This window comes from Haplochromis burtoni, unplaced genomic scaffold (genome assembly GCF_018398535.1).
Source record: "Haplochromis burtoni strain Fernald_Lab_line unplaced genomic scaffold, NCSU_Asbu1 Contig_65, whole genome shotgun sequence".
NCBI classification, from domain to species: Eukaryota; Metazoa; Chordata; class Actinopteri; order Cichliformes; family Cichlidae; genus Haplochromis; species Haplochromis burtoni.
In genome coordinates, this window is record NW_024582426.1 from 2165738 (window position 1) to 2190551 (window position 24814).

General features: G+C 39.0%; 4 protein-coding genes across 8 annotated transcripts in view; 3 read left to right on the plus strand and 1 right to left on the minus strand.

The window, feature by feature from the left end:
- LOC102289376 (serine-rich adhesin for platelets) overlaps positions 1-874 on the plus strand; it is a 16323-nt gene extending 15449 nt beyond the window's left edge. The window contains exon 6 of the mRNA XM_042221336.1: positions 860-874. Within this exon, the coding sequence (XP_042077270.1) occupies positions 860-874 (15 nt within the window). The remainder of the gene's footprint in view (positions 1-859) is intronic.
- A 1676-nt stretch (positions 875-2550) lies between these two features.
- Positions 2551-8178, minus strand: dcun1d4 (DCN1, defective in cullin neddylation 1, domain containing 4 (S. cerevisiae)). Of its 2 annotated transcripts, none has more exons than XM_005923325.2 (11): positions 8103-8178; positions 6740-6810; positions 6603-6642; positions 6308-6395; positions 6084-6172; positions 5912-5982; positions 5582-5673; positions 5312-5420; positions 5036-5140; positions 4764-4866; positions 2551-4656 (listed from the first exon to the last, which is right to left on the minus strand). In XM_005923325.2, exons 1-11 carry the CDS (start codon positions 8119-8121, stop codon positions 4601-4603), a joined length of 843 nt encoding a protein of 280 aa, XP_005923387.1. In that variant the 5' UTR covers positions 8122-8178; the 3' UTR covers positions 2551-4600. The 2 variants fall into 2 exon arrangements, with proteins under 2 accessions (XP_005923387.1, XP_014189374.1); XM_014333888.1 differs by lacking the exon at positions 8103-8178 and adding an exon at positions 7118-8096.
- A 349-nt stretch (positions 8179-8527) lies between these two features.
- Positions 8528-12667, plus strand: ociad2 (OCIA domain containing 2). 3 transcript variants are annotated; one of them, XM_042221401.1, is made up of 8 exons: positions 8528-8546; positions 9969-10124; positions 10219-10303; positions 11463-11516; positions 11614-11661; positions 11738-11885; positions 12320-12403; positions 12597-12667. In XM_042221401.1, the coding sequence occupies exons 2-7, from the start codon at positions 10035-10037 to the stop codon at positions 12384-12386; spliced, it is 492 nt and encodes a 163-aa protein (XP_042077335.1). In that variant the 5' UTR covers positions 8528-8546; positions 9969-10034; the 3' UTR covers positions 12387-12403; positions 12597-12667. The 3 variants fall into 3 exon arrangements, with proteins under 3 accessions (XP_042077335.1, XP_005923389.1, XP_005923388.1); XM_005923327.3 differs by lacking the exon at positions 8528-8546 and having other exon boundaries at positions 9210-10124; positions 12320-12408; XM_005923326.3 differs by lacking the exon at positions 8528-8546 and having other exon boundaries at positions 9216-10124.
- Positions 12668-14842: 2175 nt separating this feature from the next.
- fryl (furry homolog, like) overlaps positions 14843-24814 on the plus strand; it is a 75773-nt gene continuing 65801 nt past the window's right edge. The window contains exons 1-2 of one of the 2 annotated variants that reach the window (XM_005923336.3): positions 14843-15047; positions 24524-24593. The gene's annotated coding sequence lies outside the window, so the exon portion shown is untranslated. The remainder of the gene's footprint in view (positions 15048-24523; positions 24594-24814) is intronic. The other variant, XM_042221399.1, reaches the window with a different exon arrangement.

A 24814-nucleotide genomic window follows, 5' to 3' on the forward strand; every position in this document is an offset into this window, starting at 1 on the left:
TTCCTCGAGTTAAGCGGCGCCTAGATATCAAAGCACCATCTGTAGATTCGGACACATCTTCTAGCAGTGACAGTGAGGAGGAAACAACGAAACACATAAAGAAACAGGAACAAGCAGATATATATAGTCCAAGGCAAGAAACTGATTTGCTTTACACAAAAACCCAATATGTTCATCATACTGCAGACATCAAATCAGTATTATCAGCTTCTGAGTCATCTTCAAGTAGTGACAGTGAAGATGAAAAAAGGGGCCAGACAAAGAAGCAGAGTTTGGGCTCAACGGGGTTTCAACAATCTCAAACCAAACGTCATGATCCTATTTACACATCAAGCAGCTCAGATGAGGATGGGATGGAAGATTTAAGAAACCGCCCAGTTGCTATTAAACCAGATTCAAGATTGCCTGAAATAGGCCTCAGCACTATCCCCTATGTCAAAAAGCATCTGGATATCAAGACACGTTCACCTAAGTCCTCCTCCAGCAGTGATGAGAGTGAAGGTCGGACTACAGACCAGCCTGTTAAAATGGCTAGCAACTTAGGCTCTCCAACTTCTACACTGTTTAAGCTTCCTCACATTTCAAAGAAAGATTCCAATATTACATTAGAAAAGTATGTTGTTATAACAGATGAGTTGACGGAAGATCGAAAAGACAACGTCAGCACAACACCAGAGATAAACTCTGAGCTCCAGTCACGATGGGCCACAATGAATCTTGGTGTCTCCCGATTTAGAAAGCGCCTTGAAATCACATCACCGAGTTCTCAACCATCCAAATTGCCCTCATCACCTCCGCCAGACTCCTCTTCTCTGAATCCTGAAAACAAACATGTGCAACCCTCTGATTCCTCTTCCAGCAGCAGCAGCAGTGAAGATGAGATAACAGAAAATAGAGCTCCTCCAGGCATGACATATGTTGACTTTCCAATCTATAAGCGTTCAATTATGAAAACTTCATCGCTATCTGATAGTTCTTTCTCCCCCAGTGGCAAGAGCCAAATGGTAAATGTTGCACAGGAAAGTGAAAAGGACAGAAATTCATCACTTGCTCCAAAGAGAGTATCCAGTCTGAGCTTTGAGGATGAAGTAAGGAGAAGGACTGAACAAAGACACAATGCAAATGCAGATATACCACCAGAGATAAAATGGACTGGTGTTGGTCATCATCTGTCTAAAATCTCTACACCAGCACTAAAGACGGGTCTGAATACAACACCTCCACAGCAGGCTTCACCTGCAAAACCAGAACTTCCCCAGCTGTACTCCTCCAGCATCAAAAGTGATGTTAAAATAAAGCAAGACAGTTGGAAATCAGATGTAAAGCCAACACATAAATTCTCATCCATTAGTGCCAATAGTACTTCTTCTGCATCCGGAGGTGCTCTTCACAAGCTTTACAACTCACCCAACACCACATATGAGAATCCAAGCCCTCTTTTGCTCTCTGATAGGAAGGAAAGAAAAGGCCTCAGTGCCCTAAAAGTCATGTCATCAGAGAGAAAAATGTGGGACACGGTGGATTTCAGTGGGGATGTATCTCCTACAGCTGATGACCACAGTCCACAAGTTGACACCGGTGTTTATTATCGCAAGTCTAAGCCGGACATCAAACCCCTGCCACGATCAAATCCCTCTGCTTCACCAGATGAGAGAAGCGCTACAGATTTGTTGTATGATCTTCCCCGCTACAGGAGCCATGACATCAAACCACCACAAGTTGCCCCACCTCCTATTCCTGTAACACTACCGCCAGAGGAGGCCGTTGAGCTTACATGGAGATCTCCACAGGACAATAAGAAACATGGCTCGGAAGGAAATAGAACCTATCAGCAACAGAGACAATACACAGAGGAACCTGTTGCTTCTTCGCTTACACCAGAATACCCACCAATCTATTTAAACACTTCAAACATCAGTCATATTTAATGACAAGTCAATTCATGCTAAACACTTGAAAAGCCACCCAGATGATAGGCATGATTCTCTGAGCTTAAGTTATCCTGTGAATGTCAAAAATATTGTGAATTGTATATTATGTGTGACTTTGGAATGAAATGTAAGCTATAATCATTCATTGGCTAGGGCTGCCACAGAGCACTTAAATGCAGTCTTTATCAATGCACCATGCTTATCTTTCATGTTTGACTTATTTCTGCAAAATAAGATGCCAAATGAGTTATTTACTTGCATTCATGAACAGAATTTCTGACTTCTGAAGGAAGTCCAGTGTGATGGCTCAAATTTGTGTATAAAAACCTAAATTCAGTGATGTTAAAGACCAAGTCATGAAATAATTTACAGATTTTTTTTTGTATCTCTAATTGAACATTTTAGCAAATAATAATAAAAATATCAATTTGCACATATACATTTTTATTTGTATATTTGCTACATCCCAGATTTTTGTGCAATTTATTTAGCTATTACAGGTACAAAAACTGATGATGTAGAGGTCTCAAAATCCTATGTATTAAATGTGATACACTTGACATTATAAGGTTAAACAAGGGTGAACTATCAACTAAATAACCAGAACATAAGCCATAAATAAGTTAATAAACCATTTTATTTACTTGTATAGACACAGGTTATAGTGAAAACAGACATATAGACACATAGTTTACATACATATATACAGTTGGGACAAGGCTGTTCATCCTCCTGCATTATCAAGGGAGAAGACTAAACCACTGATCTCTACACAGTATTTGGTAAGCAATCCTACAACTACTTTAGTCTTAAGGTTTATGCTGATGGTTGATGCATTGTAGTGACGACAAAGGTTTCTGTGTAGTTTTCAAATGAAATGGATTTATGGAAGCGTTTATGTATGTCATGACAATGTAGTGCAACAGTAGCAAAACAGGCTACTGTCTGCATTGCCTGCAGTTTGCCAAAGTTTTGCAGCATATGTAAGGATGTGTAACAAAGGGTAAATGCAGGAGGGAACTCCTGTTCCACCATGAGGTTACAGGTGTGTTCCAGGTCTTAATAGACACAATCATGTTTATCATCAGAATTCAAAGAACATGATTGTGTTTATGAAATTAAGCACAAAACACTTGCACAAAAACCTGTACAAAACAAAAACAAAAAGTTTGAAAAATGTTTTCAAAAAATCTCATCCATTCACAAAAGGCTCTGTCAGAGCATGCATGCAAATATTAAATCTTCTGACAATTCAGCATCACATCACAGCCAAAGACAAAAATTTATACATGTGTTACAAGAACATTATACTAGGCGAAAAGAACAGCATAGCATCATCACAAAGTTCCAAACTGTCAGTGTCCACTGTTTTGAGTACATCCTATGGGTGGTACAAAGCAACACTTTCACCAAACGTACCTTACTACTCAAACCTAAAGGACCTCATCCTGAGAGGGTCACCGGTCTTCCACTGCAGTTACATTAACACCGTCAGTGTTGGGAGAGATGCTACTGGTAAGAGGAGACCTGAAACTATCAGTGGACTAAGGAAGACAAACAGATGCCACATATCAAGACAAAATGGACACCAACTAGCTCTATGTCAACTTATAACACAGCCAAAACAGTCTGAGTTCATCCTGAAATAATCCCTGACCACTCAGTGTGTCTGTGTGCATGTACTCTTATCACACGTGTATGTACATTTGGGTTTATTGGTATGTGTGTGGGACACACAAAGTGACTTCCATGTTTTGAGGCACAGTAATACTCTCATCTACAGAACGTAGATACATAAATCAGTCATCAGACCAATAAATGCTGATCAGAGCACTAGTGGCTCACCGCTGTACTGTAATAAGAGTTAGTAAGCAGCAATGCTAAACTGTTTGGTGTTATGAGGTCTGAAGCCTTTGCAGGGGGCTAGCAAATGAATAGCTAGAAGCAAAAACAAAAAAAAACAACAACAAAAAAAGCTGAAGCAATCAAAACTGGAGGGGAAAGAAGAAAAACAAACAAAAAACAACTACAAACTGGCACAAATCAATAGAATAGAAACTTGCAATCAACCATTTGACACAGTGTGCTTCTTGAAGTACTCCTATGAAACTCAAAATATGACCAAAAAAAAAAAAAAATATTAAGTGCTATCTGTCCAGAAAAGCTCAAGTTCAAGTTCATTGCACAGATGTATAATACTTTAATGTGCCCAGGTCAAAGTGACCCTATTTAAGACTCAGACACAATGCATGAATGGTCACTTCTCTCAGTTTCTCTGTGCTGAAGACAAGGGGTGAGGAGTGGTTCTCCCACACGATACCATTTTGCTTCCATCATCCATGTATGACACCACGTTATCCTAACACAGACAGCAATATGACATGTCACAGTGAGAGAGCAATGCCACTGGGGATTGCTGCAAGCTTGCCCACTACGCAACTTCGGTAGGGAGCACAGCAGCCCTCCTGCCTCCACGCTCTGAGCAGCGTGCATGCAGGCTGCAAACCCAGCAACCCCACCCTAGCCCACCCACAGCCCAAACCCCTCCTTTCCCCAGGAAGCACCCACAGTCACTCCTTTACTTTTTTTTGTATTGGTTACTTATTGGTTATTGATTCTCAGAGTCGTTGTTGTCACAGTTGTATTACTTTCCCATTTTTGCGCTGCAGTTATGACATCTGTCTTTCTTTGTACCATTCCACAAACTCGTCCAACAAAACAGGCCCTAATGAAAAAAAACAAACAAAAACAAAGATGAGGCACAAATTTCAGTATATTACAAAATTAGTATTTGGGTAACACTCAGCTACACGTAAATGTGTGCTCACTTACAGGCACCATCTTCATCATAGTTGCTGAGGTCCAGGTTGATTGTCCTGCTGAACTCTAAAACATTGCACCATTGGTCTTTGTTGATGACTTTGTACTTTGATTGCTGAGGAATAACAAATAAATCCTTTAGAGTGATAGCTTTTTAGATACAACAGCTCTTTCCAAGGTTAAAATGGGCAACAAATGATGGTATATACAACTACTCCACGAGACTTCTGTGACTGATTTTCTTAAAAAACAAAACAAACACCCCAACCAACCAAACTGCTTACCTCTAGAAACTGATTAAACACAGGAAACAAAGGCCACGTCTTTCCCAGAAGAAGCCCCAACATACATTTGGCTGTGTTCAAGTCCAAACTCCTCTGATCCTTTTCCTGTACAATCAGAACACCCAAGACTTTCTCAAATCAATGCAACAAGTCCAAACAGACAGTCAAGTCAGACAGCCAGATTACAATGTTTACTGTTTCTTACTGAGATTTTTGTATTTGTTCAAATGAATTTAACCTGGTTGTTGAATGCTGTGTGTTGACTGCTCCACTCACCCGAGCAAAATCAAAGGCATATCTATAAATGAGCTTAAAGCTGGTGCTGTCATTTAGGACAGATCTCAGGTAGTCAAGTGAATTCCTCAGCCTCTCAGTCGAATCACACCTGACGGCAGCAGAAAACTAGCTTAGGTATGTTACAGGATCCAATTTAATGCAAGTTACACTAAGAAAACACATCAATCTAAATAGGAAATCTTGAAAACTGTATTATATTTTAAAAAATGAAGAAGAAGAAAAAAGCACTAAAGTAAGTAAATGACATACTGCAATGAGCCCATGCCTCTCAGCCACTCCTGAAGGGTGAAATATCCCATACTCTGGGCATCCAGCTTCCAAGCAAGAACCAGCATCACCACCTGAGCACAAGCAACAAATGACAGTTGCAGATATTCTTAAATACAAGATACTCAATCCATTACATATCACATGACCTTAAAGGTCTAGGACTGCTGATTGAGAATGCAGATTAAAAGATAGACTTTTATAAAGTATCAGAAATGCAAATTGTCACCACTGCCAAAAGGATGTCATTAAAGAAAATGCCAGAGAGATAAACAGATGTCGAAATATGAAAGATTTTAAATATGCGCTTACATTCTCCGGCTCCACCCCGATGTCCTCACAGAATTTTTCCATGCCCTCTGGACCCACCACATCATCACAGCCTATTCATGATAAACAAATGTCAATAGCAGCAATTTCCCATGTATGCACTGAGAAGAGGTCAAATGCAATGAAACTAAGAGTGTGTCCAGTAAGTGCTCACCTGCATATTCATAGAACCACTCCAAGCATCTTTTACTAGAAAACATCTCCTCCTCTCGGATTTGGGATGTTTCATGTTTTCTGAAAACGCTGTGAAGGAAAAAGAAAATTTCAACCATACTACACGTGCAGTACACCGTTTATTATATGTTTACGAATGGCAAAATAAACTGTGTACTGCACATATTCAAGTTCACTGAATATTTAATTAAAGGGATCTCGCACCTGTCCTGGCGACTTTTCTTGGCTGACATGTCATCTCCAGCAGAGGGTCTCCTCTTTTTCCTAGGAGGCATGGCTTTAGAGCAACAAGCTAGGGAAGTAAACAGAGGAGAAAATGAAAGAATAAATCTTTAAGGACGACATGCATTATGCCAACTTTCTATAGCAAAACATTTGAGTACTAGCCAAGCACTGAGAGTCCACTTCAGAAAGTGATATGTTAATGTACATCTGGCCTGATAAAAACACTAAACCGATTTTTTTTAAAAACATAAAAAAGGAGCAGCTGTAGAGTTACCTGAGGGGTGGCTGTCCTGTCCAACGTCTTCTGCCAAGTTCTATTCAAAACAAATATGTGTGAGTAGGACACAGATGTACAGGGCACATGCATGCTAAAATAAAGCACACATAAACATATTGCTAATATGCATTTACCAGCCTGTGCAAGGTGTGGTGGATCTTATGGATGCTGGCCAGTGTAGTCAAGTGGGAATTCAGCTGAAAATCTATTTCCAAAAAATAAATATAACGTCAGAAAAGAACTAAACTAAACCGTGACACTCAGCTTTATGCTCCTGATCATGCTTGGCATGAGCACAAGGGTACAAGAAGGTGACATCATCACAGCCCCAGTAAGAACACTGGACTCAAATCCCAGGTGATCTTTGATTAGGAATCACACAACATTCACAGAGCACGCACTACTATCGCTTGATTTCCAGTTTTCAAAGATCTACGTTGCTGAAAATATCTCACACGAATGAGGGAGGGACTGCATTCCTCTAAAGACGTGAGAACGATCATGCATGCTACCTTCTCGCTTCAAGCCTTCTGTGCACTGTCGATTAAAAGCTGTCACCAAACACCGATGATTTTAACATTTTTTTCAGAGGCCAAAACCACACTCAAACCAGTACACTGCCGAGCAGATAGCACTAGCTGCATACCTAAAATAGCAGTGCAGACGCGCAACTTGCACAGAGTTTACAAAGTATCTGGAGAGTTTGGACGTATGGGCGTTGTAGTCCATTTCCTCTAAACAGGCCATTGGAAGCTAAGCTCTGTTTGGGATACTAAACTACAATTCCCATGCATTTGCAAAACAACTACTTCTCTCAGACCCTTCTACCCCCAACATTTACACCAACTGATTGAATGCATTTTACGTTGTTTGAAAAATATACAACATTATATGTGTTCTGGCACAAAACCAACGCACAGGCGTTTGCAGCAGCTGGTGTAGATGGCGCAAAACCCGGCGGCAGTGCTGCAGCAGGCAATGAAAGCTGTTTTACACAACTGCGTCACAATTTTCATTCCCTGTAAGAGTCCGCAGTTGACCAGAATATTGACCGATTTGCAATGGTCCTGCGTGGATGCCAAATGTGAGCTGATACCTGCTGTACGTGACCCATGAAGATGAATATAAACAGCTCAACACGCCGTTTAACCATCGAAAACCTTCTGAATTTAACTAACGTCAGCCGCATTCAGCCGAGCACCGCTAACGCGACTCGAAAAATTAACTTCGCAAAACCTTCAGTGTCAAATATAACCTTCCACATGTCCAAACAGCTAAAATTACACCAGCTATCCTCCCTTTGTTGTCGCACAAGACAGCACTAGCAAATACAAAGAGAGCAGCAAATAGCACAGAATTCACGCGTCCTCATCAAACGCCACACGACCATGAGACAAAACTGTTGTTCAAAACAGAGCAAGACTATTAACGTCTGTGCCACACGCGCTATGGGGTCCCAAATTGATCCAGAAAAACCTCTCTAACGTTACTACTTACTTGCCGCATCAGAGTGCATTTTTATGAAACATACAACTGTCTGTGGGAAGTCCGCAGACCGGCCAATAGGCGGGCCTTGTCAATGTAAGCCACGCCCGCAGCTGTGGATTGAAGGTCAGCCTCATTCGCCTCCGCCTTTGCTCGCTGTCAATTGGCTAGTCGAGGTGTCATGTCATGACAGGGAGGGAAAAGACACCAGCTCCTCCCTCAACAAAATGTGATTGGTCATAGTTCTCAAAACAGGCCGTGCTATTCGCACGTCAATCACTAGAATTTCCTCGTGCAAAATTGAAACCAACCCACGATGAAATCTGATTGGTAGTTCTACTTCTAAATTGACTTCCCAGTGTAATCGCGGTTTGGGTTCGCTTAAAGTCAACGCCGTTTGTTGGAAGTAGGACACGGTGTATTTGGTAATGTGAGTTATGTTTTGATTTTACCAAGGTAAGGACGACAGCACTTAAATTTCCGGAATGTTTGCAGTGATGCTGCCCTAAATACCACTCTTAATTGCCCCTTGGGGATAAATAAAGTCTTTCTGAGCACTTACCTTCATTTACGTTACCCTGTCAAATTTAGTATGCCCTGTTTGTCATGTGACTATAAATCTCAGTTTTTGTACAAGACGAACGAATGCAAACGTAGCAACATTGTTGGGCCCAAAGTTGTTTTTTTATATATCAGTAACATTATGGTGTTACTCACATGACTCTGTTTAAATGATTAGCTAAGCAACTATACCCCGTGTGAGTATAGAGAAGCTCACCAGGTTATTTAAACCACAGAACCTTACTCAATACAGCCATGATTAAATTTGTATTACTTTGTACTGGTGGAAATGGGTAAAACGGCCTACTGAGTTGTCCACTGCACAGTCGTGTATGTAGTTCCTTTGCCTTCCAGTTAAACTCTTTATGCATTGACAGTCCTAGTCGGCACTAGTTTACAGCATATGGGCATTTAATAGTGGATTCAAGGTGGGTTACTTTGCATTTGATGTGCGTTTTCATTTTTATGCTATTAAACTACATTTTAGAGGAGAATGTAGCCCCCCCCCCCTTTTTTTTTTTTAAACCTAATTAAATTTATTTGGCAGGTACACTTAGAAATTTGTAGGAAATACCTCACATATTAAATACGATGCCTTATGCATTGGCCTGGATCAGTTTTAAATTAATTCTTTTTAGTCATACGTTATTTAGAATAATGTTATGTATTAGTTCTGTACTGGTGAACAGCTACTATTTTTTTTTCTAAATCAGAGCATTTTTGTAGAATTTGTGCAGTTGCAGTTGTTAGGATATAGAAATTTAAACTATTTAATTAATGCTCAGCAGTGATGTTAATAAATAAGTAGTAAAACAAATGTGTTTGCTTCATGGATAAGTGAGCCTTTGCTCCTTAAGCTGTGACCTGTTGAAAGGTATTTAAGTACAGATTATATATACCATTATTAGAGAAACTGTAGCACTGATATCTGCATTTTTATTAGTGGTAGTAAAGAAAACCTTGACCTTTGGCTTATAGGGATGTGTGTCCAATGAAATAACCGATAATAGGTGATCTTGTTATGAAGTTTGACTGCGTATATTGAATCTTTAGCCTAAACACATGTAGATAATATGTTACCTTTACCCACACTTGTGGGTCTACTAAATAGTGATATGAAAGAGCAAACACGAAGCTGTAGGCAAAAAAGGTGTGTCAAACACTGACGTCTAAACTGTTATACAGAGGTGAACCTGACCTGTTTTGGCTTGTCATCCTCATGCTCAAACAAATCTGACTGGGCAGAGCTCTGTTAGGAAGGCGGAGTTAAAAGTCTAGTCCAGGAAGTTCTATTACAGCTTGTTGCATTTGACACAGGCAAGGGGAAGCTTCAAAAGCAGCATAATAGAGCTCCAGCAATAAACTACTGAAGGGTCTAAGATCATGAGTGCTGAAATAAGTGGGCAAACAGTGCCGACCGAGGAACCGGCAGCTGCTGGTTCAGGTTCAGCTCCCATTAAAGGAGGGTGGAAAGTGAGTGGCAAACAAATTTGTACTAGACATTTTGAGCCCAGATGCAATGCTATATGTCACATATGATAACTAACCTCTATTCTCTTTCTTACAGTGCCCATTGAGTGATGCCCATGTTCACAGAGAAGATGTGAGAAAAGTTTGGAAAGAGTGCCAAGAGGAGAGCTTCTGGTACAGAGGTAGTCTCTTTCAGACATTCAGTAAATGCTCTCATGTGTGTCACAAATTTTCATTAACAATTTGTTGAAATGTCTCCCATTGAGAGACAAGACTTGGAAATGTTCTTTGATGTGTAAGCAGGGTTTTTGTAGTAGAAGTAGGGGATAGGGGTCATCAATCAAGCTTACCGTTGAGGGTTTACATTCTTCACTGCGGAATTCAGTGTGTGGTCTTAAAAAAGGGGGGCAGATCAGTAAGAGGGTAAGTAACTCATAGTAAGATTTTATACTTTCGTCATTCTCTCAGTTGTGACTACAATGTGTTTATTTGATCATGATTATTTATATATGCATTGCTTTTAAAGAAATCATTTAAATACTATAACCACTCTGCCCTGCCTGATCAGAGCTTTTACTTAGGGTTAAGGTTGGGTGAAGCTTGGCTGGGAGTGTCCAGAGGTAAAAAAGAGGTTCTAGATAAAACTAAGGGGGGAAAAAAACACCCGATCTGGAAAAAGTAGTAGAAGAAAAAAAACACAAGAGGTTTAAAGATATATCAGTCATTTATGCACACCCACACATCTTTTATACGACTGTCAGAAAATAATTATCACATCAAAAGCTTAAGATTGTATAAGCTACTGTGAGCAGCTTGCACTAAAGAAAATATTGTGGTCAGGCTTTTTTAGATAAAGAATTCCCAAACTGAAGATTATTGGTGTTTCATGTGGCAACACATCGTTGTCTTTAGTCTCTATCTTGGCCCGGCCTCTCACCACTGACCACACAGCTGCTGCTCATCTTCTCTCATCAAGCAGTTATGTAAACATGCAGTGGCAGCAATCACTTCTTCCTGTATCCGTCCTTTCCATCCCATTAGATGGACATGAGGTTGAGTTTTGGTATATGTCTCATTACTCCAAAGTTCATTTAGGTTGAACTATAGGCAAACAAAGCAAAATTAACGTCTTCTAGTGGATTCATTCATATGGGAAATATCGCCATTTAATCACAGACAGAAAAACTTACCTTTTATGCATTATGTATTTGTTTTGAATGCTGGCTTTTTAAAATAACTTTACTCTGATTCTATTATAATATTTCCTCAAATGCTGTCCAGCAGTTTGTGGCTTTGATCAGCTTCAGAGTAACTTCTGTTTGACTTGATTTCTGTTTTTAGCGCTTCCATTGTCTCTGGGCAGCATGGCTGTCACCGGTGGTCTCATCTACCAAGGTAAAGCATTAACATTCAAACCCCGTACTTTAAATTGCATGATATTGATCAAAGTAAAGCAGGTGTTTCTATAGTTATCACTTTTTTCCCTCCATAGGTATTTGGAAATCATCAAAGCGATTTGGTCCTTTTCCAAAACTAGCAGGTTTGTGTCTTTCAGTATCTTGGATCTCAGTTTGTAAGTGGCAGCAGTGATTAATGAAATAATTGTTCTTCTTCAGTTGCAGGGATCCTTGGATTTGCAGTGGGGAAAGCATCCTATGTGGGCACTTGTCGGAGCAAATTCCAGGAGCTTGGCATTCAGGGTGGACCGGGGATTGGACCCTGGTCAAAGAGAGATCACCCTGGTCACAGACACAGGGAGAGCAGGTGCTGAATTTCTGTTTGTGTAATATTATCATGTTGTGTGGTAATATTCGCAGATTCTAGGAAGAGGAGTGTTGATAATCGGAAAAAGACTAACTTTGTGGTTTTTCGTTGTATATTTGATTGTCCATTTGTTTTTATTTCATTTTACTTTATTTTTTTAATATTCTCTGAGTAATTGCTCTTCTGACTTGTTTATTGACCACCAGAGTTACAGTGCAAGCATTCAAAAGTCATTCGGAATCAAATTACTTTATTAATCCCAGAGGAAATTGTGTCATTGTGCTGGTCCACCTTTAATAAATGACATAAAAACAATTATTTAAAAATGTTACAGATACTTATTTTTATCAGCCATTGTTATTTTTTCTCCTCTCTTTGGATGATCAATACCCTTACGCCTCAGCATGACACTTACCCAAACATTATCCTCACAGACCCTGCCACCATGTGTGTGAAGAATGTAAGAAAAATGCTCCAGCAGCACCAGCTGGACAGGCTTAAAGACTGTGAGGATGGATGTACGGTAACATTCAGTGTGCATAACTGTAAAAATAACGTATTCAGATTAGTGCAAATATAAACGATCAGAAAATATGAAAAACAATATATATTTTTTTTAAAAGGACAACTTTGATATGTTACATAATGTGTGTCACTGTACATTGATGCACACCTATTTAAGTATTTCCTTTCCTTTTTCATCCTCACCAGTGTTGGAGAGATTTTCTGCATGAATTCATCACCTTCTTATCAATGTCTTAAATAAAACTTGTAAACACGTCTCATTTTATCAAATAACCACTAGGGGGCGCTGCTATCCTTTCTATCAAAGAGCAAGAGCTTATAGAATTTCTAGTTTTTACAGGGAGGTGAATATATGGGTAAAGCCAGGTCTTTGGACATAATTATCAACAACTAAACAGTTATAGAATGTTAAGAATGAGATCTGAAAATAAATAAATAACAGCCCTATGACAATGGAGAAAAAAAAAAAAGGTTTTGCCAAACTTGAATCGTCAGGCATGAGTACAGTAACGACCACATCCATAACAGCAGCAGTAGTCCTACCTTAGGTTGCTCAGTGAATATGCAATGCTTGGCTACCTTCAAAAACAACTAAGGTGTAAGGGGTTAATCTGTACATGACAAATTACAGAATTTAATGAAAGGTGGAACGGGTAACATATCTTTTGAGTTTTTAATATTTGGTACTTACCAGTCTAATAATAATAATGGCTTCTCTTTGTTTTCTTTTCCACATTTTGAGCATTAAGAAATCTGGTCTTAATTTTTGACAGTTTATAGCACAGAAGGTGCACTTTGGAGCTGAACAGACAGCCATAACATTTTAAAACCTGTGCTTTCGTGTGTCTATAAGTGAAAGCACTAACAAAGTTGTATAACTGAAAAAAACACGATGTGGCTTTCTTACCCTATTGTGAATGAGAATTGGTCACTACTTGTAGTAATGCTAAGCTAAGTGTGATTTTACTTCAGATATGTGTAGAGGCATTTACAAATATAACGTCTGATTTAAAAAGTTACCCAGACTGCTCACATCAGTGCAGGCCTCCACTAATCAGGTCTTGATGGTAAAATGGTCAGATGGAAGACATTCCTCAGTAATGAGCATGTGACAGTGAGCTGGGAGTTTGCCAAAAGGTACCTTAAGGACTCTCAGACCTTGAGCTTGAGAAGCAATATCACGTGGTGTGCAGACAAACAAATGAAGAAATATGAGGCAGTCAGCATCACCCCCTTACAGTTAGTACAGTCAAACATGTGATGGTAGCATCAGCAATGCTTTACAGGAATGGGAGAAACTGGAGGAATGATGGAAGCAAAAATTAAGCAATCCTGAGTGAAAACCCTTTTCAGAGTGCTTAAAGGCAGTTGTGAATGTTCATATTTCAACAAATCATACTGCCAAGACAACACCAGAGTGTATTTGAAAAAGTCTTGGAGGGTCCTAGCCAGAGTCTGAACCTGAATCTGTTTTGGAAAGTTAGCAGCACTGCTCAGCTAACCTACAATTAAGGCAATAAATCATCATATTTGGGATGAAATTTTTTTTTTTTTTAGGAAGTAAATACTCCTTTTATGACGAAACGTGTTTTATATTTAATTTTGCCAAAATTATATTTTTATAAGTGTCAAATAATACAAGGACTTCATGACTCTTTTGATGAAGACAGCTGGTCATTTTTGAAATATGAAGTTTAATCAGTTTTATGATTTTATATCAGTTAGTGTTTATGAAAGGAGCTCATAACTGCTGGCCTTTGGTTTCTCCACTTTCTTCATATAGTGATGCAAACAAAATCATTCCCAATTTTTGCAGTACCACAGTTAGTCTTATATTAAGTACTTTATATTGGTTTAATTGGTTTATTTACAGAGATAGAGTAGTCCCCTCCGCGTTATATTTATATATTTTTATGAGTAATAAATGATACCAGAACAGATTTATCGGTAACTGACAATCCAGTCAAATTTGACCAAAGTGCTCCATAAGAGGCACGACACACACTGCAGGCATGCCCACACGCCTCAACAAATATATCCAAATGATCGTTTAAAAAAAGAGACAATACAGCTGATTCCACATTTTAACATAATAATATATAATGTTTGTTTAGTCCGCAGAATGAAATAATACTTAATCTCTGTATCCGTTTGGAAGCTTTCTAACTGATATTTTTGTGATTACTCGATACTGCCGTCAGCAATGCTCAAATACCTGACATACTGCGTCTCTTCCGACTACCCGCCTATCCGCGCAAGGCCGGTGTACTCTCGTAAGATTGAAAAAGAAAGGGGGAAAAAAGGTAGATTCGTGTGAACCTCCCGCAGAAGACGTCATCCAATCAACAGGTCGTTCTATCAAGACTGGCACTTTCCTTGTCCGGTAGAACGTAGAGTTCTGTGTAGGCGTACACCATCAGAGCCAATCAGAACAAAGAAGGCGGGGCAAACAAGCTGCCGTCTGTTCTGGCTGTGGGGCTCTTCCACCACAGAAACCGACTGAGAAAAAAAAAATCACACCACTACGCAAATCCTTCCAATGGAGAAGGGCCAGGATGTTGAAGCTTGTTCGGCGAATGAAAAGATCGTCTGCAAGCTAGCCACCTAGCTCAACTAAGAGGAGAAGAAACAAAAGTTGTGAGTAACGTCGGCTTAACGTATAGTGAGGTGAATGAGGGCACGGGAGGTTGCTATCGAATGTAGTTAACGTTGGCTTATGCCAAGTTCCACGATTAACTTTGCCGTTGAGGTTAGCTCTCCAACTGTGGTACCAAAATCGGCTGCCGTAGCATGCTAAAAGAGGGAGTTTGGCTGCTGTGCTGGGGCGAGTTAATCGCCTGTCTACCTTGCAAGTTTAGCATCGATCAGATTCCTTTTGTCATTACTTTTATCGCTGCCAGCTCGTTAGCTTACATGTTGAACGTTAACTTGTAGTTGACAACTGGCTGCTGCTGTTGCTAGCTAGCCCTTTGCTTAGCAGTACCCTTAGTGGAGTATTAACAGCAGGCTAGTTGCTAACTAAAGGCTACATTGAAGCTTATTCTCCTGTATGTTAGCCACATCAGTCTTTTTTTTATGTACATCTTTAGCATCATCTTTAGCATTGCTTTTCACGTTCATGTCGTGGGAAATAAATTGCTGTGAAACTTGTTTGGTATACTTACCCGCTGTGATCAAAGTAAACACGAGCACAGAGTTAACCAACAGTGTTTAATGCGCTATTTTCTTTTTAAATCTGGGACATTATTCAGGAAAATAAAGATGCATTATTTTATTACGTTATGACTATGAGTGGCTTAAAGGAAATAATCATATTCAAGCATGGTGCTTCATGTGCATGGGCATAACAATGAGAGAACTTCGAGATTTGCATCTATCATCCCTGCGAGGACTTCATTCCCCTGTTCAGAGTGCATCAAGACCCACAATGAAGCATTTGTTCCTTTTCTGTTGAGACCCAAGCAGTGACACTTGGATACAGGCAGAAAGGAATCTGGTCAGTCTGCTGTCTGGCTGGAAGTGGAGATAGCCAAACTATATAAGAAGAAGAAAAGCCAGTTTGTGTTCGCTCCTTTGCTCAAATAAATTAGGACAGTGATCTGAAGAACAGAAACATTGTTATGCATATTTGCACAGATTGCAAAACATGCAGCATATATAGAATGTATGCTAAAAATCCATGCCAAATCCATGTTCAAAATTCCGCATTCGGTTATGTTTTACACATAGTCTGCACATATGCTGCACAATAACAAGAGCAAACATATAAACAACTGAAACGTCGAGTTGATGACACATTGTTTGTTGTGATAGTTGAATCCCGGTGCATCATACTTCTATCACCGATCCTTGATCTTCCTACAATAATTTGTTTTAATTTTTGGATACTAAGGTGTTTCTGCAGCATTAAAAGACTTGGTCAGATATGGGAGGGAAACGGAAGTTTGTTGGGTCTCATTAGTAGTGACTGAACTTTCACATTGGGAATTGTTCATGGTGCCATTCGGGGGGGGGGGTTAAATTTGTCTATAAAAAATACTTGGGCAGCTGTCAGTATACTTTGTGACCCATTTGAGAAACATGGTTGAAAATACAGCCCTATGGTAACTATCAAGGACAACCATCAGTACACTGAGAGTTTGCCAAAAGACACCTTAAGGTCTCTCAGACAGAAAAAAGCAAAACATTGATTGAACTATTTGGACACAAACACCACATTACTTTCTACACAGTTGAACACGGTGGTGGCCACATCATGTTGTGGTGAATTCTGTGACAGCAATGGTACACCATCAGGACTGAAGGAAAGATGAATACAGAAAAATTAAGAGATCCTGAGTAAAAACCTTTTTCCAGAGTGCTGAGAGGCTGAATTAAAGGTTTATATACCAACAAAGTGTATTACCAAGAAAGTACAGGAATAGCTTTGGGTGAAGTATATGAAAGTACTGGAGTGGCAGTAGTAGTAGAAACTGACCACTACTGGATGGTCTTTTGTCTTGTTTACACTAAAAGCAGTTGAGTAAGAGTGAATAATGTCTATTTACTCTTATTTAAACATTTAGTTGCCTGTGAAACATTTAAAAAAAGATCAGATTTTGACTGTAAAACTTTCCAGACGCAATGCATTGCTGGTTTTACACATGCACTGCTAGCCAAGTAATCTTTTCTAGACATCACCTGATTAAAAAAATAAATGTCCAGCCTAGCTAGATTGGACTTTATCTTGGCTTTAAATTGCCATCTTCCTGTTGCAAAGTGTGTGAGATGTCAGGTTGCGCTAGTCTGCTTGTTAAGTGATGTCATTTCAAGTGAGGTCTTTGCTTGAGAGAAGCACCACCAAAACATTTCATTCTCTACCTATGCAAGTTTTTCTAAGCACTAAATTAGAATATGTTGGCTCCATAGTGTAGTGCTTTGCCTCACAAGCGAATGATCCCTGATTCACAGCTAAGGGGAAAGCACAAATCCCTTTGGGGGGGAGGGGGGGGGTGTAGCATCAAGAAGAGCATCAGCTGTAAAAATCTGTCAAATCACATTTAGCAAACCAACCTGCTTTGATGACCCCTTGTGAATAAGGGACCATCCAAAAGTTTTTTTTACATAAGTAAGATTATGGTCTTTCAGCAATCGATGTCGACTACTTAGACAATTTGCTACTAACTTCTGATTCCACTAAATGCCATTTTTCATAGATGCCCTGACAGCTGCACTAGATTATTTTTAACTCTCAATGGGAACTCAAGGAGCATAAAGACATCACACTTAACAAGCGGATTGTCTGATGCATTTACCTCCAGTGAGTGGTCATCATATTCACTCCTACGTACTCTGTTCAGGCACCTTCACCTAACCCACATACAGTATTTCCACTGAACGCATCTAAAATAGACTACCTTCTGCTGTGTGTCAGAAAAGGCATAAAATACCCCTGTCTAAATTCTCCTGAATTTGTTTAATCTTTATTAAGAGTTTTGTGAGTTCAAGTTAAGAAATGATACCAAAAATAGTGTTATCTAATGTCTTTGCTTCTACTGCAGTATAATGGCTGTTAAGTACTGCACTGCAGCTAAGGTGAACTTGTTATAAAGTCACACATCACTTACTTTAAATGTTGTAAACACAACCCTTTGTAGTGATGTACTGACACTGGGCTGCTAGACTGTGGGTCTTTGCAACTGACTTACAGCTCTTCTGCCCCTGCCCCAAAATCTACCAGGATAAGCCTCTGATGGCAGTACAGATGTGTACCAACTAGGGGGAATCCCCCTAGATTGCAGATCACCATCTCTCTGTGATTATCTGGGACATAATTCCAGTGAATTAGTGTGTTTGCTTTAATCTGGAAAGACGTTAATGGCATTAAAGAGTATGTGGATGAAAAACCAAGCTCTGTGAAATGCCCCAACAGTGGGCTCTCAGTAAGCTGCCCCCTGCAAGGATTAACTGTTAAATAAACATTTTAGTGGAGTGTATAAAAATCTTATGCAGCATAAAACATTTGATGTGTCTTATTGACCGAAGTCATTCATAGTTTTTGGGTTTGTTTGCTGTGTATTTGCTGTGCAGTAGTGGTCAGGTGCTACCATATTTGGGTGTTCTGTTTCTGCTTATTTTAATACTTGAAGCTTTTTTTTTTTCTTGGTTTATTATCTATACCCATCTCTCATGGCTGTCATGTTGGCACCTGGATATGGGTTTTGAATTGCACAAACATCTTGCTTAGCTAGGTTATTTCCTTAAGCACAAGCTTTGATATCCTTTGACCTAGTAGTCGGTTGGTTTTATATTATCACCTTCAATATCAATTTCGGACACGACTCCAAAGTTCATGTGATGTGTGCATAGCATATAATATACCACGTGTCATTTATTTGGTGCAGTAATGACGGGTAGACATCTTATCTAAACATAGGTTTGATCCAGGTGTCTCTGTGTTTGTATTTGCACAAAGCTAAATCATTAACTGGACAAGTGAGGAAAGAAGATTCTAAGGAACAGACACAAATTTGGTTTAACTCCTTGCTGTTCAGTTAACCATTTCCCCTAGTGTGTGTGTTTGCTGAGATCTAGGCCTGTTCTGTTATGGCAAAAACAAATATTATCAGTTGTTTGGGTCACTCTTATGAACGTTGAAATGATTTACAATTATTTAAAAATGGAGTTAAATTGATGTATTAAACTGAAAAAAGACAAAAGTTCACTTTGTAATTAATTATCCTTAAACTCTAATCATAAATCAACTGAAAAACTAAAGAAAGCAGTATGAAGTAAAGGAAAGAGATGTGCTGAAAGGTACAATGACAATTGGAATTGCACAACCCTACTACTAGGACCTGTCTTTGGTCACATTCTAATGCATTGAGCATTAACTCCAATGCAAATTATATTTCCAGAGTGCTTAACATTGAACAGCACCGCTGTTTTCTTTCATTCTGTTGGTGGGAAAGTCACACACCACAACGAAGGCTTCCTGTGAAACTGTGAAGATAAGAATATTCATGAGTCTGTAACGAAAAAAAAAGTTGACAGATAGGTAGTTTTAATGTTGGTGATAATGGGTAAGGAACATTAGAAGACACTGGGAGGATTTGTTACAGTAAGTTGTTTGTTTGTTTTCATTTATAGCTACTAGTAGTTGTGTAGCTGTTTTGAAACTAGCAGTCTGTCACCATTTGTCGCACTTTCATAAAGTTAACTTCCAAAAGCCTCTTCTTTTTCATTGTGCTTTATGATAAATGCATAGTATTACATACTCTGAGTTAGGGATACATTTTATTGATTGTGTTGGAAGACTTGGCATAATGTAGTGCACAATGTGGACTGAGTCTAGCTAGAAATAACCTATAATTGAGCCCTGCTGAGCAAGATTATCCTTGGCTTTGGGAAAGAGGGTTTGGAGCATAATTGATGTTTGGGTCTGCCTTCGCCAAAGAAACCACCCTGTCTTTGCCCTCAAGTCGGCCTCAGCTAAGTTCTTAGCATTTCCTCTGTGTTTAGATCAGTTGACTCTACTTTAATGCCTCATGCTTTCTGTCTATGAATGTAATCCAGAGCGAGATTAAGATAAGAGGAATATCTGCTGAATCTTTCAAAAAAGGTGTGTGTTTGCACACTTCTCTCTCCATTTGGAAGAAACCAGTAAATTTTTGTTTAAGAGGTAGTGATTACAACAGGCCAGGCCTGTCATTTACTGTTGGACAGGGCTTGATATAGGCTTTCCTCTTTTGTCTATTTTGCTGTAGACACTGCCTCTTTCTGACTGTAAACAGTTTTAAACTACAAACCTTTTTAATACTTATCTTAAAAAAAAGCATTGAATTATACTTTCTTAGTTTGTTTTCTAAATTATAATGCTGATTGTGTAAGAAAACTCTGCTTTAGTTTTGCAGCCTGTGGGTAGTGGACATGTGACAGGACAGTCTTGTCTTTGTCAGGGTTATCTTCTATTTCCTGTATCAGCCTCCTATTTGCAGCATCCTTCCCATACCAGAAAGAGCAGGATGGTTTTAATATATGAAGCCAGGTTAACCATTGATCAGATCAGTTGGCTACTGCTGACCTTTAGCTCTTTGCACAAGTTGCAGCAACGTCAAAACGTGCAATGTTTAAACGCTTAAATATACTCTGACTTGGTAAAGCACCTGCTTGTTAGAAGAATTACTGAGATATGTTTAAGCACGGCCAGAGAAAATACTTAGATTCAAGTGCTTAAACACAGAGCAGGAGATTTTGTTACTCGGGTTGATTTCTGCTGCAGCGTTTTTGAGGTGCTCTGCGTTTGGCTTACTCTACTTCTGCGGTCACATGTTTTTTTTGTGTGTTTTGGAGTCGCTGAGCTGGAACAGGAAGTCAGATATATTATTCACAGGTCTTTCAGTGTGAGAAGTGAGTGATGTTGCCTGACTTTTTTTTTTTTTTTTTTTGTTGAAATTTTCAAGCTGTGTTCGTGGTGGGTGGGAAAAGGTTGGTAACGGTATGTCGCTGTGACGTGACTTTATGGCTGTCATTGGTTTTGTTTTGCTTTGACTTGCTATGTCCGCTGACTTGTTCTCACCATTCGTCCGCAATGTTAAGAGTGGAAGTTCTCACAACTCGGCTTCTCTGTCTGGGTGCTGTGTGACTAAGTGGTTTGTTCTTCCTTCCTTTGTTGAACTACGGTTTGATAATAGTTTGAAGTTCCTAGTCTCAGTACTTACTTTCAGTATTCGTTTCTATTAGATTGGATTATATTTACCAAGCCTTCGTTTTATTTTTACTTTAAAATGACTGCTGCTGTCTCCTCTGAGCCAGACAGTAACAATGAATGTGTGACTGGATATGAGATTACTTGACTATAAAAGGAGCCTCTTTCAGCTGCTACAGTAATATTTTTATTTATTTATTTATTAACCTTTATTTAACCAGGAAGATCCCATTGAGATTAAAAACCTCTTTTTCAAGGGAGACCTGGCCAAGATAGGCAGCAGCAGATGTCTCACAGTTACAGAAATTACTCAAACACAGGCAGCAACAACACACATGCAACAATAAGTGAAAGAATACAAAAAAATAAAAAAGTCAGTTAAAATGACAATCAATCTAATTGAAACAGTTGCATGTTATGGACTTGGCCTCAAGGATTCGTAGTTTAGATTTAAAATCACTTAATGAAATGAATTCAGTCATAGAAGGAAAGCACAGTTTTGGAGGCTTTGAATGCTTATGTAACTGCCTCTTGGATGTAGTGGGTAATCTTCAGATTATTTCTCTGCTCAGGAGGAGGTTTTAATCCTGTCCCAACACAGAGCAAATCAGGCTGAAGCCAACAGTAGGCTGACCCATCACTTTGAAACTGTGACTGGACAGTTCAGCAGCACTCTGTCTTTAACGCATTATGATTATACAGGATGTGTTGGAGAAAGTGATTTAAAAAATTGTATAATCGAATTTCAGACATGTAATTACTTCTGTGTGATTGATTTGGTTTGTCACTTACGTGAACGTTTAGTGAGAAGTGAGGTCTGGCCAAGTTTGAAAGGGATTAACTGGGGCCAGGAATTTTTGGAAGGATTATTTACGTTTCAGAATTTGGCCAAACTGAATATTTCATGTCATCACTTCAAAAGTGCATATCAAATTGAAGTAAAAAGAATTTGGAGGCATAATCTTGATGTTCTCAAGAAAAAGCAAAACATATCATTATCCAAGTATCCAGGGAATCAGTTCATGTGGAGTGGAGAGAATTTTCTGAATTGATGGAGACTTGCAGCCAAAGTCCTGCTAGAAGTAAATCTCACGACTCGGTAGACTACCTTGAATGATCCTGGGTGGATATTCTAAGGCTTTTCTCTGAGTGAATGTGAAGAGATTCATAATTTTAATTTCAGTGTACAGAGATGTACTATTTAAAAAAACAAAACAAAAGGTACCTACCTATTTTCATGGCCTAAAATGAGTAGATGTCTGTCAGCACATATCTAAAATGGCCATGAAGTTCTTCTGTGCATCACCGCAACAATATGATTATGGCTCATATCCTTCCTGCTGATTGGCGCCTCAGAATTGGGGGTGGAGGGGTGTGAGAAAATGCCTGTTTTAGACATTTTTATACCATATCTTTAAAAATACTGACACTATTATTGAAAGCTTTAAGATTGTACTAGTGAAGTTACACATGTGTGAATGTTTTCCCAACTCTCAAAAGTAAGTGCATCTATACCAATGTTAATGTAAAGCCATAATGAATGTTCTTTCTTTAATATACTGTTGATATGTTAGTGCTCATATTAAACATGGCTAGAGTTTTAAACAGGGAGGTCAGCATGTGCACAAGGTTTTTCTGCGAGCTAGCAGCCAGGCTTTTTCCTGCATTGAGGAATCTTTGGAATCTGTCTGAAGAGGTTTTTAGCCGCAGCTAAAGAAAAATCAGCAGCACTGTAAAAAAAAAAATTAGACAGTTTTGTTGACAAAGGTTTCACTTACTCAGTTGCGGTAGTCGTCTTTTCAGCAGATGATCAGAAATGCCAAGAGTTTACAATGATTTCTGTCAAGCAAGGTAACACAGACCTATAACCTTTTATTCTTGGCATTCTAATACCCTTGTGAGCTAACATGTCTAATACTGTCATCCCAGACAAAGTAGCTCAATCATGTGTTGTTCAAACCTTTGGTTTGTGAGAGGCAGCCAACCAGAAGAAAGCTTACTTAAAGGAAGAGGGACTTGAAGCGGGAGGAGCTGAAATTACTTTTTTTTTCTTCTTTTTTTTAAGATATGGGACTGTACAAAGCCCCAGCATGACATAAATAAGGACTATTTGTAACTGGGAATCATTCAAAGTGATTAGGCTAGGAATTAAAATATGACGCATGAAATGAGCACAGTAGATTGACTTTAAGATTAAAGAGTGTATTTTCTCTATTCCTCTGGTTGTTTATGCTGTTTTCATAGGGCTGCTCAATTAATCGAATTTTAATCACGATTACGATCTGGGCTTTCAACGATCATTAAAAATGACTGAGCCGATTATTAGCCCCTCCCTCATTTATCCGCGACACCTTAAAGGCCGGTCCGTGAAAATATTGTCGGGCATAAACCGGTCCGTGGCGCAAAAAAGGTTGGAGACCGCTGATTAAGAGGACCCGAGGGAAGCTCGGAAAGCTAAGCAGAAGTTATTTGGAGAGGATGACTGCCGTTGGTTGAAAAGAGAGTTTAAAAAAAAAAAAACTTCAGTGGTGTTGCACACTATTTTATATTATTTTTTAAAGTCATTGTTAACCCTTTAAAGCCGGTCAGAGCAGCACGCTCCGTTTTGCGTAACTATTTTTAAATCCCTGTAGAACCTGAACCGTGTAAGCTAGCGCAATAATTTGTTTTGCATATGAAACCGGAGGAGTTGTACTTACATCTTATGCCATCAGCTTGTCCTCGGTCACGGTTTCGTTCCACATATAGCTTTGCAAAAATTGCATAAAAAGCGCTTGCAGGAACAAAAACATAATATTCCAGAAACACGCTTTGCCGTTCCTATCAGCTGTTCGTAACACTTCCCACAGTGAAATGATGCACCTGCTGTTTTCTTTGCAAATTTGCATCATAGGATTGTTTTTTGTTTTTCCTGCAGTATATAAAAATTGCTGTATCTCCAAAATAAAACTATGAAGACACTCAAAATAAATTTCCTGTGGTGGGAAACTATTTTTTGCAACTTTATTGTATTTAAAGTTTTGAGGGATAAACCTCTTAAATTTCTCCAAGTAGAAATATATGTAAACAAAACAAAAGCGATTTTCAAATTTTTTTGTAGTTTATTGCACTTTTTTGCAATTTATGTAATTACTATGGACTTAATGCATAAAATATGGGCTATAACAGTTGTATTGATGTATAGCAACTTGAAATGCTCCCACAAATGGCACTACAGCATGTAAAAAAAAAAAAAAAAGCTCTGGTGGACTTGGTTCTATAGTAGGTCTTAAAGGGTTAAATAAATATCGTCAAATAATCGTGATCTCAATTTCAGTGAAAATAATCGTGATTATCATTTTTGCCATAATCGAGCAGCCCTATGTTTTCATATCAATTTTCTGCTTTGTAGTTGTTAAAGGGATGATTTCTGTGCACTCCATTTCAGATTCCTGTGCAGCAAATTTGTGGGCCCTCCTGTCACGTTCCTGTTCCAGCCCCTGCTCTATGGCCTTAAGGTAGTATGCAAGGGTTGAGGGGGTTGTGTTCCACTGTGTACTGTGGTTTAGGTTTTAGAGCAAATGCAAGCTAAATACTGTGGGAATGAGGAGGGTGTTGGATTAATTGCTGTGTTTGTTTTGCAAAGTTCTAAAAGTAGTACAATAGAGTATTTAGTATTTTCTGGCTGGCATTTTCTTTTCTTGTTTGACTTGGTTAACTTCATCTGTGTTTGTCTGTA

Coding starts and splice junctions, on each gene's coding strand:
- dcun1d4 (XM_005923325.2), bottom strand. Junction 5,421..5,581: donor AGAGGCATGGGCTCATTGCA/GTATGTCATTTA, acceptor TGCTGCCGTCAG/GTGTGATTCGACTGAGAGGC. Junction 5,141..5,311: donor ATGCCTTTGATTTTGCTCGG/GTGAGTGGAGCA, acceptor CTGATTGTACAG/GAAAAGGATCAGAGGAGTTT.
- ociad2 (XM_042221401.1), top strand. CDS start 10,035: ATGAGTGCTGAAATAAGTGGGCAAACAGTGCCGACCGAGGAACCGGCA. Junction 10,125..10,218: donor CCATTAAAGGAGGGTGGAAA/GTGAGTGGCAAA, acceptor TCTTTCTTACAG/TGCCCATTGAGTGATGCCCA. Junction 11,886..12,319: donor CACAGACACAGGGAGAGCAG/GTGCTGAATTTC, acceptor TTATCCTCACAG/ACCCTGCCACCATGTGTGTG.